General features: G+C 44.1%; 1 protein-coding gene across 29 annotated transcripts in view; it reads right to left on the bottom strand.

The window, feature by feature from the left end:
* Window positions 1–5,938, bottom strand: part of tcf7l2 (transcription factor 7 like 2) — an 83,153-nt gene extending 77,215 nt beyond the window's left edge. For all 29 annotated transcript variants that reach the window (XR_004776844.1, XM_035533439.1, XM_035533440.1 and 26 more), the window contains exons 1-3: window positions 4,882–5,938; window positions 4,668–4,734; window positions 4,369–4,493 (exon numbers count right to left, since the gene is read on the bottom strand). Coding sequence is in view for 28 of the 29 variants with exons in the window: in XM_035533439.1 (XP_035389332.1) it covers window positions 4,369–4,493; window positions 4,668–4,734; window positions 4,882–5,070 (381 nt within the window). In the remaining variant the exon portion in view is untranslated. The remainder of the gene's footprint in view (window positions 1–4,368; window positions 4,494–4,667; window positions 4,735–4,881) is intronic.
* Between the last annotated feature and the right edge of the window lie 12,224 nt (window positions 5,939–18,162).

Below are 18,162 nucleotides of genomic sequence, written 5' to 3'. Positions count from 1 at the left end.
CACTCTCTCTCACTCTCTCACTCTCTCACTCACTCACCCCTACATCTGCAATTCATTGACTTTACAATTTACCACATGTCGAGATGGGAGAGGTCGAGACGCCATCTGAATCACGGCACAAATATGCAAGTGATTTATTGTTTTCAAAACCACGGGCCGATTAAGTGCAACTCCACTTTTCCTGAGCGTTACTCCTATTGGCAGAGCGTGAACAATTACAGTTCGGACTAATTAAGCCCTGAGAATGCGCTGTGCGCTGCTAATGTCCCGCAGGCCCCAATTTCAGTTTAATGGTGCCAAACTTTGCTCCCCAACTTAACTCCCTCAAATCCAAAACAGATTGCCCTTTTTTATGGCTGTTTATCAAGCCCAAGCAAAACAGAGACCAGTTCTCTCTCTCTCTCTCTCTCTCTCTCTCATGAATGCAAGCAGGATGAGAGAGACCGGGAGGAGTAGAAGGAAAGAAAGAAAAGACTAGGGGGCAGACAAGAAGGGAGAGATTCGCTTCCGCCATTCTTTGTAAACAAAAGTGATTTGCAAAACAAAAGGATGGCAACCTTCTAAATAAACCGGGAGTGTATTTTGCAAAGAGCAGCACAAAACCTGGGCGCTCGGCTCACTGAGCCCCCTGCGGATAGCAATTAGGAGCCATTAACATGTAAAGCCAATTTGATAAGGTATGAGTCTATCCCCCTAAATCCACATTAAACTATCTCTCTCACCTCACACGACAAGCTATTCAGCACAGCCACAGAACACACATAATCCATACGATATGCTATTGTCGTCTAGGCATTAGTAAAATGGCAAGAAAGATATAACTGCTGTCTATTAAAACTTGCTCACCCGAACCAACACAAAGGAAACGCACACACGTTTTTAACCATAATGAATAAATGAATTTAAAATAGCTTACAATTCACAATGAAACATAATTATAAAAAATCTAATCTTTTTTTAAATTATTTGACCATTGCCATATTGGGGCAAGGCCACTGGCCATGGTCCACCGTGCCAAGCTGGCAGTGGACCCGGCACAGGTCTGCCCTCCTTTTTCTGCACTCCAAACAAACAGACCACGTTGCTCGTTGCAGGTTCTCTTTGTCTCTTTTCTTATTTTATCCCTTTTTTTTTTAAAAACTGCGCATAATTACATGTCGAAACTGGAAACCCCTGCCAAACGTCTGCAGGCCCGGGGAAAAAACGGGGGCCGGGGGTGGCGTCAAATATCTCAGCGTTCAGAAGTGGAGAGGCCGTAAATAAAGGCGGAGAATTTGGGGGTACGCAGCCCTCTGCTGGCGAGGGCTCCACGCCGCGCGGCCCTCGGCCTCTTCGCAGACCTGTTGAGGCGTGACGCTCGGTCGGCGGCCTTCCGCCCGTGCCGGTCGCGAGGCCTCGCCGGCCGGTGTGCGTAGCTGCAGGGAGGAGGGGCTGACGGAGGCCAGGGGAGGGGAGGCCGCGCTGACTCCACAGCTTTGGGTCGAACTGCTCAACGCCAACCCTCCCATCCCTCAGTACGTCGGGACTCTCTCTAGGCCGAGCCGAGCATGGAAGCAAACTCGGAGGTGAGGCGGCAACGGCGAGGGTTCCTCCTCCTCCTCCTCCTCCTCCTCCTCCTCCCCCCAGCGGTGTACTCTGGGGCACCGGCACCAGCGTTTCATCACTATTGCACGAGCACGATCAGGAGGAATCAGCTGACATCAGACTTAAGAAAAAAAATTCAAAAGGGGTCTTTTTTTTTTTTTTTTTTGGGGTCACATTTCAGGTGTCAACCTCCACACCACAGCCTACCACACCATTTGCTCTGGCTAATCCCTTACATCACCCATCTGATGTGTAAATCTGCCTCGCCTTACAAAAGAGGCTCGATAAGGAGGCCTATTTGTCGGACGGTGAACACAACACCCCAGCATCCTGTTCCAGCTGACTGTAATTTGGTAAAAATAGAGGGTGTGTTCGGGAACGTGGGCTGCGGGGGCTGCACTGGGCGATGCGTGCTCAGCGACACAGAGGAAAACATTCGGTAATAAAGGTCGATCCGCAGCGGCGCCAGCTACGCGTGTGCTCCTTCCTCCGCTTTTGTTAAATAGACGGACAGCTAATCGATGCCCAGGTGAATTATTTATATCAGACTTAAGTAATGCGTTTATGAATACAACGGCTTTCAACTTCAAAGCCGTGTGGGTCGGACAACCCAGGCAACACACAGGTAGCTCATGGGGGGGGGGGTATGAGCTAGATGGGGAGAGGGGGTGGGCCGTACTAACGAGACCAGGCCTGGCTGCAGTTACTGGACCACAAGATCAACTATTACATCACTGCTTCACAAACAATAAAGCAATTCACCCAGATGAGCATCAATACAAATATTTAGCAGGGAGGATATTTTAACATAAAACATACGAGGGTGACGCGCAACAACTTTACACAACAATCTGCAGGGAAGGGGAAAAAATGGACTTGCTGGAGGCACGCGAGCGTCCTATAGGCCGCTACCTCCAGCCAGGAAGGCGGCGGCGAAAGGCGCACTCAGAAGAGCTTTTAGATCCCAGCCCTCGGGACATCAGCTGGGTCCTCCGCGCGCCGCACTACATCTAGCCACTGGCTCCGAAAACATCCGCAACACAGAAAAAAACAGCACACGTGTCCACCGGCTCGTCGGTCTCTCTTCCCTGCGACATGTTTTTGAGAAGCAGCCGTCGCGCATACAGGATGCACACACGAAAGCGTGTGTTTCCATACGAACAGGGGCGTATCCGTATGTAATCCGGTTTGCCATTATACTCCCGAGGAGTTCTGGGGGCAAGAAAAACCAAGGAATGGTGGCCTGAACATCCCATCACGTGAAAAGCATATTCAATAAAGGAGAATTTCTGGAAGAGCATGCTGTCAGTGGCCGTGTTAATGACAGACACATTCACAGAGCGCTGAATGAACAAGGCTATGCTTCACTAAAATAAAAACACAATCCAAAATCTTTAAAATACGATTCATGCAACAGTAAAAATTTGAAATTTGTATTTTTTCAAGACAAATACATGCATTCAAATTTCAGCGTAAAGACTAAACAGGGATTTTAATAAAAGCAACATATTTTTTTTCAGCACCAAAGCGGCTTGTCAGTTTTATGTCTGCAATTTGTCTGAACCTTGTAACGTTAAAAGGGTAGGAGCAAAGCCTGGCAATTAGTAATAATATAAATAACAACTGTGGATTAAAAAAATACCCTGTTACTAAGTAATACTAATGTCCTTTGAGACAACAAAGTGTCCTGGGAAAATTTGGAGAACTGCATAATTATATCAACACTGAGCTTCAAGGGGAAAAGACAACTATAAGAAACGGATCTATTTAAATACTCTCTAAATTACAAATACAGATCAAGTTTATTTACCTTTTTTTCTTTTATCATGAAAGGTCAATCATGTCATACAAATTGTCATCACTTCAAAGATAAATGTTTTATGCCGTGTGCATATTTTATGCAAATATTTAGTCACTTAAAATCTGTAAACGTTTTCTCAAACTGCTGCTGAATATTTCACTTGGTTCATGTTTAAAGACTATAATGTTATGCATACATTCTGACAGTCTCAAATTCACTGACTTGACGACTGCTAATTACCATTTTACAGTGCTCAAAAAAATGTTCTTAGGATGAGCTGTCGGTATCTGCCTTAGTGCTTCCATTCAATAGGGAACCACTATTTTAATTTGATCTGTTAATAGATTAATTAATTATTTTTTCTGCTAACACACATTTCGACATTATGTTAAGATACACAAGTGAACATATTTGTTAAGACACTGCCATCCTAATTACAGGAAGCCTGAACCACACAATTCTGTACAACAACAGCAGCAGAAGCAACAACAACAATAATAACAATAACAATAATAATAATAACAAATAATAATATCATAATAACAACAATCAAAATAATAGTAATAATAATCGCTGAACACAATCAGAAATATTAAATGCTAAATCTTGCCTCAAGCAAGACACAGGCTCATTCTGCACGCGAGTCTAAAAATCTAAATGAAAAGCGACCTCGTCCCACAACAGCCCTGGCTAAATACAACCCGCGCATTTGTGTGCTTTTATTTCCAATACTGGGACTGTGTTTCTTGAGCGCCTTAATGGCCAGCAGCGCTCCTCCGCGTAGCCGCAGCGCCTCTGCGGCGCACAGCCCGGGCTGCCCCCATGCCAGGGCACGGCAGCCGAACCAGGCTGGAAGTTGCGCAACTTCGCTTCTGTATTTACCAGCCAAGTCGCCAGACAGGACGCCTTTTCCTGTAACCCGTAAATTGCGCGTCGAGTGTGCCCGCTTATGTGTACAGAGAGGTGGAAATAAACCCACTTACTGTGCGTGCCGTGGGAGAGAGCGATCCGTTCGGGAGGTACGGGCTTGTGAGGTCGGGGATCATTATAAATGGATAGCCCGGGTACGGTGGGCCCTTGAACAGCCCTCCATCTTGCCTTTTCGCAGCTAACATGGCGGGGGGAAAAGAAGAAAACTTTTTTAGGCACCTTCAAAAAAACTTTTTTTGTGTGTGCATTTTAAAAGTAATGGGGCTACGTCGTCGGCACGCTTGTGTCGTTCACTAACGTAAAAGTCCAAAAAGACGGGATATTTTTTTTTTTACAGAAAACAGCAACTCACCCTCCTCTAAACTTTCTCTTGTTTTGTCCCTGAAACTTTCAGATCTAGGCGGAGGCCGTCTTTCCGCCTTGAAATGCAACGAGACACGGATTGCAGTTCAGAAACACAGCGGGGTCGTTCGCTACTTATTAACGTGGTGCCACCGAACATATCGCGCAAAGTGTAAGTTAAACTTGCTTAATGGACGGTCCACTCGCGAATATTTGTCACTTACCTCGGAGTCCGAAGAGCTGTTTTGATTCGTCTCCGATTCGTTTACGAGAGAAGATTTGACATCTGCTAAATCCCTTTCTGCAGAGGAGTTCTCCGAAATTTTTTCCTCCTGCTCTCCTTCGTCTTTGAAGGAGATCATTTCATCGTTCGCACCCAAATCGTCCCCTCCACCGCCGTTGAGCTGCGGCATTTTCCCGAGCAATTTTGGGGGGCAAAACACAAAAGTTTTAAACCCTTGATCTCTGTGATCCCGAATCCGAGTTTAAGTTTAGGGTCTGCACTGGCGTTTCCCAAGGACTGGCGGTTAGTACAAACTAAAAAAGAAGGGAATCTTGGCAGAAAAAGGAGCCGGAGATGGAGCCGAGCCGCTCGGATTGAGTGAGTTGAAGTTGGTCGGAGTGGTTTTCAGTTCAAAGGCGGCGCTGATTGACAGATAGAGAGGGATGGAAATAGAGAGAGTCTGGATTCGGGATTATTGACAGGGAGAAACACACAAGAAACTAATGAGATTCAAACAGGGAGGGACTTGAAGTGACGTTTTCATAAATAGAGAGGGGCAGGAAAGTATTGGGGAGAAGAAAAAAAAAGGCTTGAGGAAACCGGCAGACGAGAGAGCAGTTTGAAAAGCGAGGAAGGAAAAGACAGCTTTGGTGGAGAAGGACAGTTAAGCGAGTCGCCCCTGTTTGCTTTTGTGCTGGAATGGCCAAACAGGGGGGAGACGGATCAACTCGGAGCAACTTGGACAATCTGTAATATGCATGGGCGGGCTCCCCACGCAAGTGAATTCGCTTCCTCATTTTCTGTAGTTTCGGTGGTAAAGTGAAATTACCACACTCGGTGGTTGCGATTATATTGGCCAAAAAAAAAAAAACCCAGGCTGTCCCGGTTTAGTATAAAGCTAGCGATAACCTAATTGTGCAAACATATTTATGAAATCTTAGAAAGATACACGCATATCGACGACAACAACAACAACAATAATAATAATAATAGCTTTTTAAGAAAAAAAAGGTTACAAATAAATAACGCAGTAAAAGACCTGGCACTATATAATTAACAAGCACACATTTATATTTATATATATATATATATATATATATATATATATATATATATATATATATATATATATATATATATATGTGTGTGTGTGTATATATATATATATATATATATATATATATATATATATATATATATATATATATATATATATATATATATATATATATATATATATATATATATATACACACACACACACACACACACTCGTGTGTGTATGTGTGTAGGATAAACAGCAGCTTCAGGCTGAAACCAATTTATCTGCAGGCATTTAGTCTGATCTCTCAAAGAAGCACAGCTCGGCAAAGACCGTGCGTGTGTGCATGCATGGTCCTACTGTGTGCTGTAGTCCATAGTGTCTGATGAGAAGGCATGCTATGCACAGCTGGGCTAATGAGGCCAGGCAGCATTGAGAACAACCTGTATTTATGTGTACTGGAAATGTAAAAATAAACATTCCAATATGTTTGTGTGTACATGGCCAGCGTCGATTTGTTGTAAACATAGATTTTTAATTTATCACCAGTGTTTATATTGTCAAAATTACAGAGTTTATAAAAATCAATGGATTTGTAAGCAATTTAACAATTGAAATCCTTTAACAATGATTTCAGCTTCATGCCCATGACAAACCCCACCCATTTCCTGAGGCTCCCTGATCACCGTTGTCTTTTGTGAACATAAAGGATTCTGCCAACACAGCACTCATTCCCTTCAACAGCCTGAGCTCACTCAAACAGAGCACCTTTGCCCAATTTGCTCCGAAGCGAATATTCAACAGCACCACATGGAGCAATCCAGGTCATGTGGGCATCAGAGGACGTAAAGCCTTGATCAGCTCCCGCAGGCTTCGGAGCCGATCGGCCCTCCCAGTCCCGCTCTTTGTACTGCGCTGTGCAGTGAGCACACAGCAGCAGCTCGTATCAGCCTACAGAAGTGGAACTGCTTAAGTGGTAATAAATGTGATATTATTCAGCTAGCTGTTGCATCACAACCGTGCCCCATGTTGTGATTCACATTCACGTTATTTGTACTGTACTGGGATTTCTGACAACCATCAGAAATACCTTTAATTACAACAAATGAAATGCAATAAATGGACTTTTTGTTAATCATTGGGTATAAAATAGTGTGTGTAAAATAAATGAGTACACTATACAGTATTTAGATATGTAGAAAAGCTTTTTTAATGCATGTATGACAAAGCTTATGTAGATAAGCTTTGTAACGCAGATTTATGCTTTATTTAACTTAAGACTTATGCTTTTTCTCGAAAAGAAAATCTACTGAAAGAACAAACATTATTGCGCAACTTTGAATAATAGGACACATAGTTAAGAGCTTAGTCCTCCACATGTGTAGTCAGCAGCAGTAAGATGCTCTATTGCTTCCTATCCCAGGAATCTGTAGTCTGCAGATACCAGACCAAAGTAGCTGAGCACCCAGCCAGCCTCTACCTGGATCGCCTCTACAGGTTACAGAGAGTTCACTTAGATTGGATGTGTTGTGCCAGCACTGCAAAGTCAAACCTTACGCTTTTAGTTCTGCTAGATCTAAACGTAATTTAAACCCATCTCACCGGTTAAAAGCACAGTTAAACTGCCTTCCTGAATCGAATATGTTATCACCTTGGTCCAGCAGAAGCTACGAATTAAAACCTTTTTTTTTTAAATGTTTTACTTCAGGGAATCAGTCACTTCAACTTTTATTTCAGCATGTGCTTGTTTGTATGCAAACAGTCCTGTGATGAATATGACAGTACCTGCTGAGATTCAGGTTGCTAGTCTCTTGCAGGAGGGAAGCATAAATCAAGCTTGTGTTCAAACAGTTAATTACCCATCATGCCTGCATGTTCCCATATTGCCTCAAATGGCTCTGTTCTGAATTAGCATATTATGGGTTCTGTTAATGGTCTTCCTGTTTGTTTTCATAGTAACAATATGTGCCTTTTAGGGGGCTGTTTAACACTAACTACAGCCTGATTTATGCCAGATACCCTTTAAGCTAGAGAAATACAACAATATAAAGTTTTCCAGTTTTTAAAAGTGGAACTTGGCATTTAACCTTTTCACATGTAGTCAGCTGCAAATTTCCCTATTGTAAGCAAGGCTCCGCTAACCATTTTAGCATTTTTCCCCAAGAAGAGTTCAGATCAAATTTATTTCATGAACAATGATTTTTATAACCACAGTGAATGTGGTTTTAATAGGTCTTTACATTGTGTGTATAGGGCAATAATGGAGGGAATATTTATAGCTTTATATAGTTATGCAAAACTCCTTTTATGATGTGTGTTAAAAGCAAATGCAAAAAGAAGAAAACCAATTTAATTACATTCATTCATTCATTCATTCATTTACTGCATTTTTACAAAACTAGACACAATGGGACAGTTTTATTTTGATGGCTTGTTTCTCAGTAAATAACTTCTGGACAATGTTGTTCAAATGAGTAATACACTCTGTTTCTGCCCTGCAATGCAGCCACGCTTTCAACAGCGTCCGTCTGATAACTGACCTCAGTTGAATATTCAGAAATCTGGAGCTTTTTAAAACCAGAACAGTTAAATGGTCACATAATAAATGCCACATCAAACTTCACATTAATGACGTTGAAAGGAGATTTCATGCGTGAGACTGCATGTCTTACGCGGACACAACGTTGCATCGTGTTTCTATTTTGGCGTGGCTGTTATGCTGGGGGCTCATCACCACTACAGACACTAGGACCAGCCGAGCCTGCGCGTCTCACCCCTGCAGTGCGTCCAACCCCGCACGGTGGGAAACATGCGAGACAGAGCAGTACAGCTGCCTCTGCTGTCCAAAACAAACAGTGCACTTTTTCAGACATGGATGTGATGGTCATTAATCAAAGGGAGTTTAGCCATGAGCACTGTAAACATGTAGCCACCTGAGCTACTGCATCCTAACTTGTGTGTGTGTGTGTGTGTGTGTGTGTGCTCCTGGACTTTATTCTCTGTGGTCATATGGAGTCACATACATAGAGAACTCTGCCATCACACTAAGTCTGCATTAAACAAAGGATGAACCCGTAACCTCAGGGTTATCTCATGGGCACAGGCTCATCACAATGACTCTCTGTTTCAATTCCATTTACTAAAATATCTTTTCTTCATACATGTCATATAATCCTAATACAATCTAGTCTATGTACACTATAATGTAAAATTCAGGTAAAATCTTTTGGATATTGACTTGAATGTGAGCTGAATTTTCCAATATGTATTTGACAGTCTGAACAGACATGCCAGCCAATATCATTAGATTTTTTAGTTTGCTGTTATGTATTTGAGTGTTTGGAGAGTTGCAGGTTCGGTGGTTGATTGTGTAGCTAGTTTGTGGATGGATGTTTAAGTGAAACTCAGAGTGAGATGGAGAGCTGTCTTTGTCTCTTCTTTTTAACCTGTCATGTTTGTCTGCTTGAATAGGAAACAATGCCACGTCAAAAGCCTTGGACGGGATGCATGTGGAAAAGGCACTGCTGTTCTGACCATGCTTTGTGTTGGTCACTAAAAGAGAACCTTCTTTAATGATAGCCCCACGTTTGGGCGAGGCCCTCCAATGTCGCGGGGCCCACCGCCGATTGTCCCTGGAGAGGCTGAGCAGCTCAGCTGGGGTGCTTCTTCCTGGACCAGACACAAGAACAGCAGGCCTTTTTCTGCAGGGAGAAAGAACAGGAAAATCATTACAGCCACGGCCATGAGAATGTGACAATCCACGCAGAGCAGACAGCAGTGTGGGTTGTGTGAGAATCAGAGAGCAAGTGTGTATGAGAGCGAGGGAGAGGAGAGGAGAAGAGAGGTAGAGGCAGAAGGCGGGAGAAAGAGAGAGAGAGAGCCAGACAGAGAGAGATGGAGAGAGGTAGAGAGAGAGAGAGAGAGAGAGAGAGAGAGAGAGAGAGGGGTAGAGAGAGAGAGCCAGAGAGAGAGAGATGGAGAGAGGTAGATAGAGAGAGAGAGAGAGAGAGAGAGAGAGAGAGAGAGAGAGAGAGAGAGAGAGGGGAGAGGTAGAGAGAGAGAGATGGAGAGAGGTAGAGAGAGAGTGAGGGGGTAGAGAGAGAGATGGAGAGAGGTAGATAGAGAGAGAAAAAGGGAAAAACAGAAGGAGGGAGAGAGAAAGAGAGGAAGAAAGGAATGGAGAGAGACAGAGAGGGTGGGAGAGAGGGAGGAATTTGCTATTTTATTACATTTTGTCCCTCCTCTTTTTGTAAATGAATATTTCTGGTCAGCTTTTCTTAGCACTAATGTTCATTATATGTTTACTGTTTTGTCTCGTATAATCATATCCCAGTCAGCGTTGGGTAAATTAAGGCCTTAAATGTATTTATTTATTAGTTATTTATGATTTAGTGTTTTACAGTGTAAATACATGTATACATATAATTACATAATTTGGTCCTTATTTAAAACAAAATAATGAAAAACAAGGAACATAAAACCTATTTTAAACAAAGCCTTTAAAGGCAATGTTATTCAGATTGAAATTAAACATGTTTTAAGTATATTTAGTTAAGCAGGATGTCCTGGAATAGTCCTTAAAATGAACTATATGAAAGTCAAAGCAAAGTTGCCCCACTGCAGTGTGGTCAGAGGCGTCTCGCAGGCCTCTGCTTAATTAAATCATTGAATGAGGAAAATCAATCTTCTCTTTGAAAATTGGAGCTGCAGGTTTTTGGAGGGGTGGGCGTGATTTGTTGGCATGATAGAAAAAGCACAACAAGAGTCAGTTTCCACCTGAGCTACTATCAAACACGAACATTTCCAAAGACAGGAAGAAGCCCTCCAACACTCTGAGATGTTCAAGACATATTGAAAAGTCTTATACTCTCCAACCTTTGCTCCACCAATAAGAAGGCACCTCTTTCTTTGAAATTAGTGAACTTGTACAGTTATATGTTGAGTGTTTCTTCCACCCAACTGTGTTACACGTAAATTATATTGTGTACATGTTCTTGTTCTTGCACCATGTTCTTGTTCTTGCACTCTCCAAAAAAAAAAAAACCCAAAACCCCAAAACAAAACAAAAACACCCAGTAGGAAAAGCAGTTCCAGCCCTGAACTAATGATGGGCAAAGCAGTTGTCCTTTACACTGCAACTAACGTAAGTGCACTTAACACTCATGAAAACTACTTAAGGAATAAACTTCAGGCAGGGAACCTGGGTGGCCTGAGCCCACTTCAAAGGCGTAGTGGACGTAGACGCTTTTGTTCATGTTAATGGCCAGCGTGAAAGCTCAGTCTAGCTGGCTCGTCCTCATACGCTCCTCTCTGCAAAATGAATCTCATGCTCTAGTTTTCTTTATTAACCACCTCCAAAACGCATCATACACACAAGAGATCGGATCACAGTATATTTTATCAATATTAATAGGGAAAGGAAAACTCTGCTTGTAATTAAGCGAGTCCGTTGGCTTTGATTTAGACCATTACTAACGCCTCTGCATCTTTAGATTAAAAACCGACCTCTTTTATTTAATAATATTAAATCCCGACATGTATCTTCTAAAAAGCTTTAATAAGACAAAGATAAGATTTGCATCCCCATACAAGTGTCTTTTTCAATTGATTATGAAGCCGCCATTGATGTGTGAGAAATTGATGTTTTCCTCTGTTCTTAAGGGGCTCTAATAGAAGGGGCGGGATTCGAGGAGGAGACTTTGCCACTTTGATCTTCAATCAGTAAAAATTCCCACTTCTTTGTCAGACTATATTTGGTAAATAACAGTGACAATCCATGTGCTTTAATAGGATGAAATGGAGAGAGACAGAGTGAGAGAGGAGAAGCAAAAGGTGTGTGTGAGTGTGTACATGAGAGACAGCTAGAGACAGAGAGACAGCGAGAGACATAGACTGGTTCATCGATTGGTAATTTAGTAATATTTTCAAGGTGTAAGAACACACAGGTTCACAAGCTATTCGCATCTTCAGAAATGTGTGCGGTCTCTTGCAGCACAGATGCACGCACTCACCCAGGTACTGGACAAGGGCGTTCACAACCTCAGTCACCCTGGACGGACGGGGGCGTTTTCATATTTGGGGGTTGGTTTGTTCCAGATAACTTGGGTGTCGCAGTGTGGCCTCCATACATGCAGGAGTAAAGTCTCGCTGTGTCTCCCTCCCCGTCATCCTGCACCGGAAGCCCACATCCGGAAGCCCGAGCCCTGCTGGGCACGGCGGTGCGCCCTCGCTCTGCGGAGGGTGCGGCAGTGGCCACCGGAGACGGCGCCACGCTGCGTTTGAAAGGTGAGGGGAGAGAGCACGTGGGCAACGGCCCAGGCAGACAAAGCCGGTCCTTGCTGTGGGAAGCTCGCGGGGATTTGACTCACAAATACGGATGAGAGGCGACAAAAACAAAGCACAGAGGAGGGGAAAAGTCCGATGGAACACTGCTTGACAAAATGGCCTCAATCGCCATGACAATAGAGGCAAATTTTGCAGATCAAAAGACGGATAAGATGCAAGCGAATGATATTATAGTAAACAAATAATTACTTAGTGGGCTGGCAACATGCACTAGCCACACATAAAGACATTCCTGATCTGAAAGTTTAAAGGATAAGCAATACAGTTATATAAAAAATTTGTTTTATGGTCTAATGACAAAAAACAGAATGGTGGGAATAAAATATGTCATGCAGCTAAACCAGATGGATACATGCGTAGCGGAGTCAGATACATTGTGAATGTAGAGTGTCCATTAATCACAGCATTCCTGTTCACCAGTTTTCCCTTCAGTTCCCACAGTTATTGTGTCACTGCTGTTCTAAATACTACAGCAGTGAGAACAGTGCGGGGCACAAGGCCAATTCAAGAGGCAAAGCACAGAGATTAAGCCAAACACGATCAATTCAAGACACAGGGAGACAAAGAAAGAAGCCTCCATGGTCGGGGGGGGGGGGGGGGGGGGCACAGACAAGGTGGGAAAAGTCATAAAGAGGAGGACAAATGGGAAAACTAGCCAGAGGAAGGTGGAGGGAAGAAGGCGGCGAAAGATGGGAGTGAGAGACGGAGAACATGCTGGCCAGGTGGATGGAGAGCAGGAGGAGAGAGGGAGCGAGGGAGAGAGAGGAGGTGCGACGTGAGCTGTGGGGGCTGGCTCCAGGCAGCGAGAGGCCATGTGGGGATTTACTCGCAGATCAACAATAGCACACTCGATAAAGCCCCATGGAGCAGGCGAACGGATCTGCCCCGACACATGTGAGCCCAAATTTACAAATGTTTACATCCTTTAAGGAAAAGGTGAGGAGCCGTCGATCCTGTTCGATATCCGCAGCGAACCCCAGACGCAAGCATGCGGACACGCGTCATTTCTCACCTTCCTTTTCTCCTTACCTGGCAATCTCTCCATCTGTTTATGGCCTATATTCTCTAATATGTAAAAATCTTCAAAATACAGTTTTATATTTATTGGCTATTTTTTTCAAAAATACATGCTACATTATTTAGTTATATACAATATAGAAATAAACATCTGTCTGTTAATCTGTTATTCAAAATTCTGTAAATTATTCTGTACTGTTTTTATTAATTATTATTATTGTTGTTGCTTAAAGATTTTTCAAAGCTTTTTCGTGTACAGTAATTTGTAGTATACAGTTTCATATGCCGTCCCAAACATGACTGAGCTAAAAAAAATGTAAAAGCAGCCAAAAGCAGTTGAAGAGTCTCCGTTCACACTGTCCAGGCTTGCTTTGTCTAGAGTATGAGCAGGAGACAGACAGCTTTCAGAAAGCTCTGGCGAGGGCAGCAGGATCGTGTACCCGTTGCCGGCTCAGTGAAGCCAAAGTCCAGGCTGTAGCCCCCTCTCCACACTAACTCAACCCAAAAGTGGACATGAGAGAGCTTTTTCTCCGCACCCTGCCTGCCAAGCACATCCTTAAAAAGCCTAGCTTCAGCAAAAACAACTACAGGCTCCCCCAACCACCTCGCACCTCAGAAGTGGGCAGGCCATCTCCAGGCCTGGGCACCCAGAAGCAGAGGTGCCCGTTGCGGATGGTGGCTGGATTCTTCTTTAAAAAGACCTCTGGTTAGGAGGGTCAGCCAGCCTGTCATAAGTGGAGACTTATCATATTTCTCTCGCCCAAATAAGCACACTTAACTGTGTCCTCAGGTGAACAGCGGTCCACTGAAGAACCATGTGTCCTATTATCGAAGGGATCGGCTTACTATAAAAAGCCTGCGCTTTGACTCCCAGCTCAAGAAGTTTCCTAACAGAGAGAAACACTAACTGTAGGAAAGCTAGCCAGAGATGGGGCGGGGAAAAAAAAGACACCTGAAGTCATTACGCAGTTTGGAAGCTCAAGCCGACTTTGCGGTTATTACCGGTCCAGGGCAAGCGGTGCCGACACATTGTGAAACCTGTGTCAAAAAGTCTGTTTTCCGGTTGGGACTCATTTGCATGTGTGAATAATACATGCTGCTTATAAGCATATTAAATAGAGGAGATCTGCATGCCATCTGAAGGAAGAGATCAGACCTTCCAAGTTAATTATAAAGATGTCAAATGTCAGGCAGTGAACTGCTGCCCTGAGGTTGCCCCCTTTAGTTTGGTGATTATATGCACAAACTATAGATAAAGTGTCATCATACAGGCTATTAGTGCTGTTGGGGCTGAAGAAAGACTGCTCTCCATCTCTCATTGCTATTCAGAGCTACAGAAACCTGAGAACAGGACACCTAATGGTCTCAGATTCACACATCCTTTAATACACTGAGGATCCTTCATTCAACCATTTGTGCATTTATTCAATCATTCGTTCTCTATCTTCCTCTCAATCTCTCTTCCACAATAATTTAGCGCAACCATGTTAGCTTTCCACCGTCTAAATATGGTGCCAGTCTGTGGCTTTAACAAGCAAGGTGTTAAAGTGGTGTTATTCAAAAAGAGGACGTGTGTGCGGCCGGACCTGCCCGGTCTGGACCATTACTGTACCATTAAGACAAAAAAAATAAATAAAAAATAGCCAGCGAGTCAGCGAGTGGAAAGAAAGAAAGGCAGAACCCGTGAGAGCCGCCAGTCAAAGAGGTGAGCTGTGTGTGTTTCTGTCAACCCTGTCTCTCTGAAGTTCATTTAGACTGAGGTGGGATGCCTCACTAGCTCTTAACAGGTAAAAGGAGCCATATTATCAGCCCTCAGAGGGAGCAGCACAACCTGATGTGTTCTTTCAACTGTACTAAACCGGGTGCAGCTCACAGAACTGTGGCCCGAACCAGTCCGATTGAGAGGGAGGCGGGGGTGCAGGAGAGCTGATGTGAGGAACTGGACGAGTGAGATGGAGGGACCGTCGGTGTGATGGGCTGGCTGCTGAGGGAGGGGAGCTGCCTCTGTCAGGAAGCTGAGCACGGGAGGGGAGTTGCCTCTGTCAGGAGGCTGGGCACGGGAGGGGAGCTGCCTCTGTCAGGAGGCTGAGCACGGGAGGGGAGCTGCCTCTGTCAGGAGGCTGAGCACGGGAGGGGAGTTGCCTCTGTCAGGAAGCTGAGCACGGGAGGGGAGTTGCCTCTGTCAGGAGGCTGAGCACGGGAGGGGAGTTGCCTCTGTCAGGAAGCTGAGCACGGGAGGGGAGCTGCCTCTGTCAGGAGGCTGAGCACGGGAGGGGAGTTGCCTCTGTCAGGAAGCTGAGCACGGGAGGGGAGCTGCCTCTGTCTGCAGCCCAGCACTCACTCAATATTTCATCCCTTCCTGCAGGTCAGAACTGCTTAAGGCCAGGGCAGTCCAGCCCGAGAGCCCGCACACACTCACATCTGTGCCTCACACCACTGCTCCACGTGCACGCGCACACACACACAGCTGCGCGTGTGTGCGTGTACAGTCACGCATACACGCAAACACGTACATACCTAAACGCCACACAGAGCGTCATTATCCCATTCACCCAGTCTTAAACAGCTAAGTGTGAGATTTGAAAAGCGAAGCTATTACATAAACACACACACACACACGCACACACAAACTACCCCAAAAGTGTTGCCAAGTTGTAGTATGAAGGTACTAGTTAATGTATAAGACAAAGTCCTCTCTAACTTTACACCGCACTGAAAGGTTACGGCTAGTTTTGAAATCTCCAGCAATTAGCATGTTTTGAATACAGCAAGGAAATGTCATGATTTCTTCCATCATCTGAGAGCACTTAATGGCCATGTGTTCCTGCTTAACTGTTAAGAACAAGTCATGAATCTTTATATATTCCAGAGCCTCCCAGTGTTTGGAGATGACAGTAACTCATTTCTGATTCCCCATGTCCTCCCATGACCTCATCAAAGATGACACTTTTTGAATCAGACTTAAAAATGTCTTTAGGTTTCCAGAGAGCCACATGACATGGCAGCAATCAGTTATGGCAAAATCTCGTCAAGGCATTACAAACCGACTCCAGCATTCTCTCTCACACACACATGCTTCGTGCCATTCTGTTTCACTTTGAACTCATTTTCCTCAAAGTTAGTGTCATCAGAGAGGAAACTATATGTGCGTTTTTTGGCTTTTTTTTCCCCGATGTTTGCTTTCTTGTGTGCGTGTGCGTGCTCGTATACATGTAAGTGTGGGCTGGCGAACGTGTGCTTCCTCTGTTCCTCTTCTCTAAAAACCGCCTTTGATGCGTGGGGTTATTTATTTATTTGTGCGGCGTGCAGGGCTTCTCAAGTGGATGAGGCTACAGTAGATGTGCTGCGTGTGGCTCCAAGTGCCACTCATCACTAGCGCGCTTCTCTGACAGTGCAACCCCTGACCCCCCTTTCCCACAATCCTTCTGTACAGCTACAGGAGCAGTTTTAAAGAGTTGCAGCAAGGCAGGCGGATTTCATCAGCCTTTGTTTGCACATACCTACACAGAGAGCTTGGAGTATGTTACCTTGATTGCTTTATTAAACAATGGTTGGGGCAATGAAACCATGAAAGGGGATATTGAAATTTCAAGCTCAGGTTTAATGCCTGTATAATAGGTTTGCCACCACACACAGAATACTGTCATTTCTGCACTGAAACAGAAGCATAACCACATAACCCAATCTGTATTATGTAAGGGTGCATGCTCTCCTGTGCATGTGTACAAAGTATAACTGTTGTACAGGTTAAAACAGGCCTGGCTGTCCCAGCCTGTTTGCAAACACACCATTAGGACACACGGGCCCTGAACGCTGCTCTTACTGAGCTAAAATCTTACAATACGCCGCAGCAGTGAGTGATGCGCCAACCAGTGATCTGCTATTCACAGAGAAGCAGCAGCCCAAAGAATGATGATGAGGAGAGACAGACAGACAGACAGACAGAGACAGAGACAGAGAGAGAGAGACAGAGAGAGAGAGAGAGACAGAGACAGAGAGAGAGGTCAGGGAGACTAGAAAAAGCTCTTACTCTGTCCTGAAGGCTTTTGGAGAATTGGTAGAATGACAATGACAGAGAGAGGACTAGACAGACAGACAGACAGACAGACAGACAGACAGACAGACAGACAGACAGACAGACAGATAGATAGATAGATAGATAGATAGATAGATAGATAGATAGATAGATAGATAGATAGATAGATAGATAGATAGATAGATAAAGTTGGGAGATTGAGAGATAGATATAGACAGACAGACAGAGAGAGAGAGAGAGAGAGAGATTGTTTCGAGATAGGTGCACTTTCCTGTTTACTGCCAAGTATTTTAAACTAGAGGACCAGAAATGAGAAACTATAGTTTTAAAATATATAAGTAGTGCTTCTATTAGGAGAGGGGACATACTCAACCACTGCAGCAACATTTGAAGCAACATATGAATAAGTTCTCTTACTAAAGTGCATTTATATCCCTCTATTGTGGTTTTTGCCTCTGTGTTGTGTTCATGTTATCCTAGCAGATTTGTGTTGTTTCTCCATTTGTTTTTAGTGTGTACTGGTAACAGGGCTTATTCTTCCTGCAGACATGCAGCACATACGTAGATTTCAGAATTATCATTACTAGTGTCGTTGCTTTGCCAGTTTGCCTGTGATTGCATGTGGCTGTAGCGCGTGGAAGCAGAGATCAAGCCCATTAAACAGAGGAGTGAGAAAGAGCAGGGAAGAATGAACCACGCGGCCACAGTTCCACGCTTCACTATACTTTACATTGAGTCCTGTTCTCACAAATGATTTTCCTTTTGCTCAACACGAAACCCAAAGTGAACGAGAGGATTGTGTAAGCAGCACACATACGGTAACGGCACTGGGGACTCAGACC

This window comes from Electrophorus electricus, chromosome 14 (genome assembly GCF_013358815.1).
Source record: "Electrophorus electricus isolate fEleEle1 chromosome 14, fEleEle1.pri, whole genome shotgun sequence".
Taxonomy (NCBI): Eukaryota; Metazoa; Chordata; class Actinopteri; order Gymnotiformes; family Gymnotidae; genus Electrophorus; species Electrophorus electricus.
Note: the sequence above shows the minus strand (reverse complement) of the source record. Positions and strands in the feature narration are given on the sequence as shown.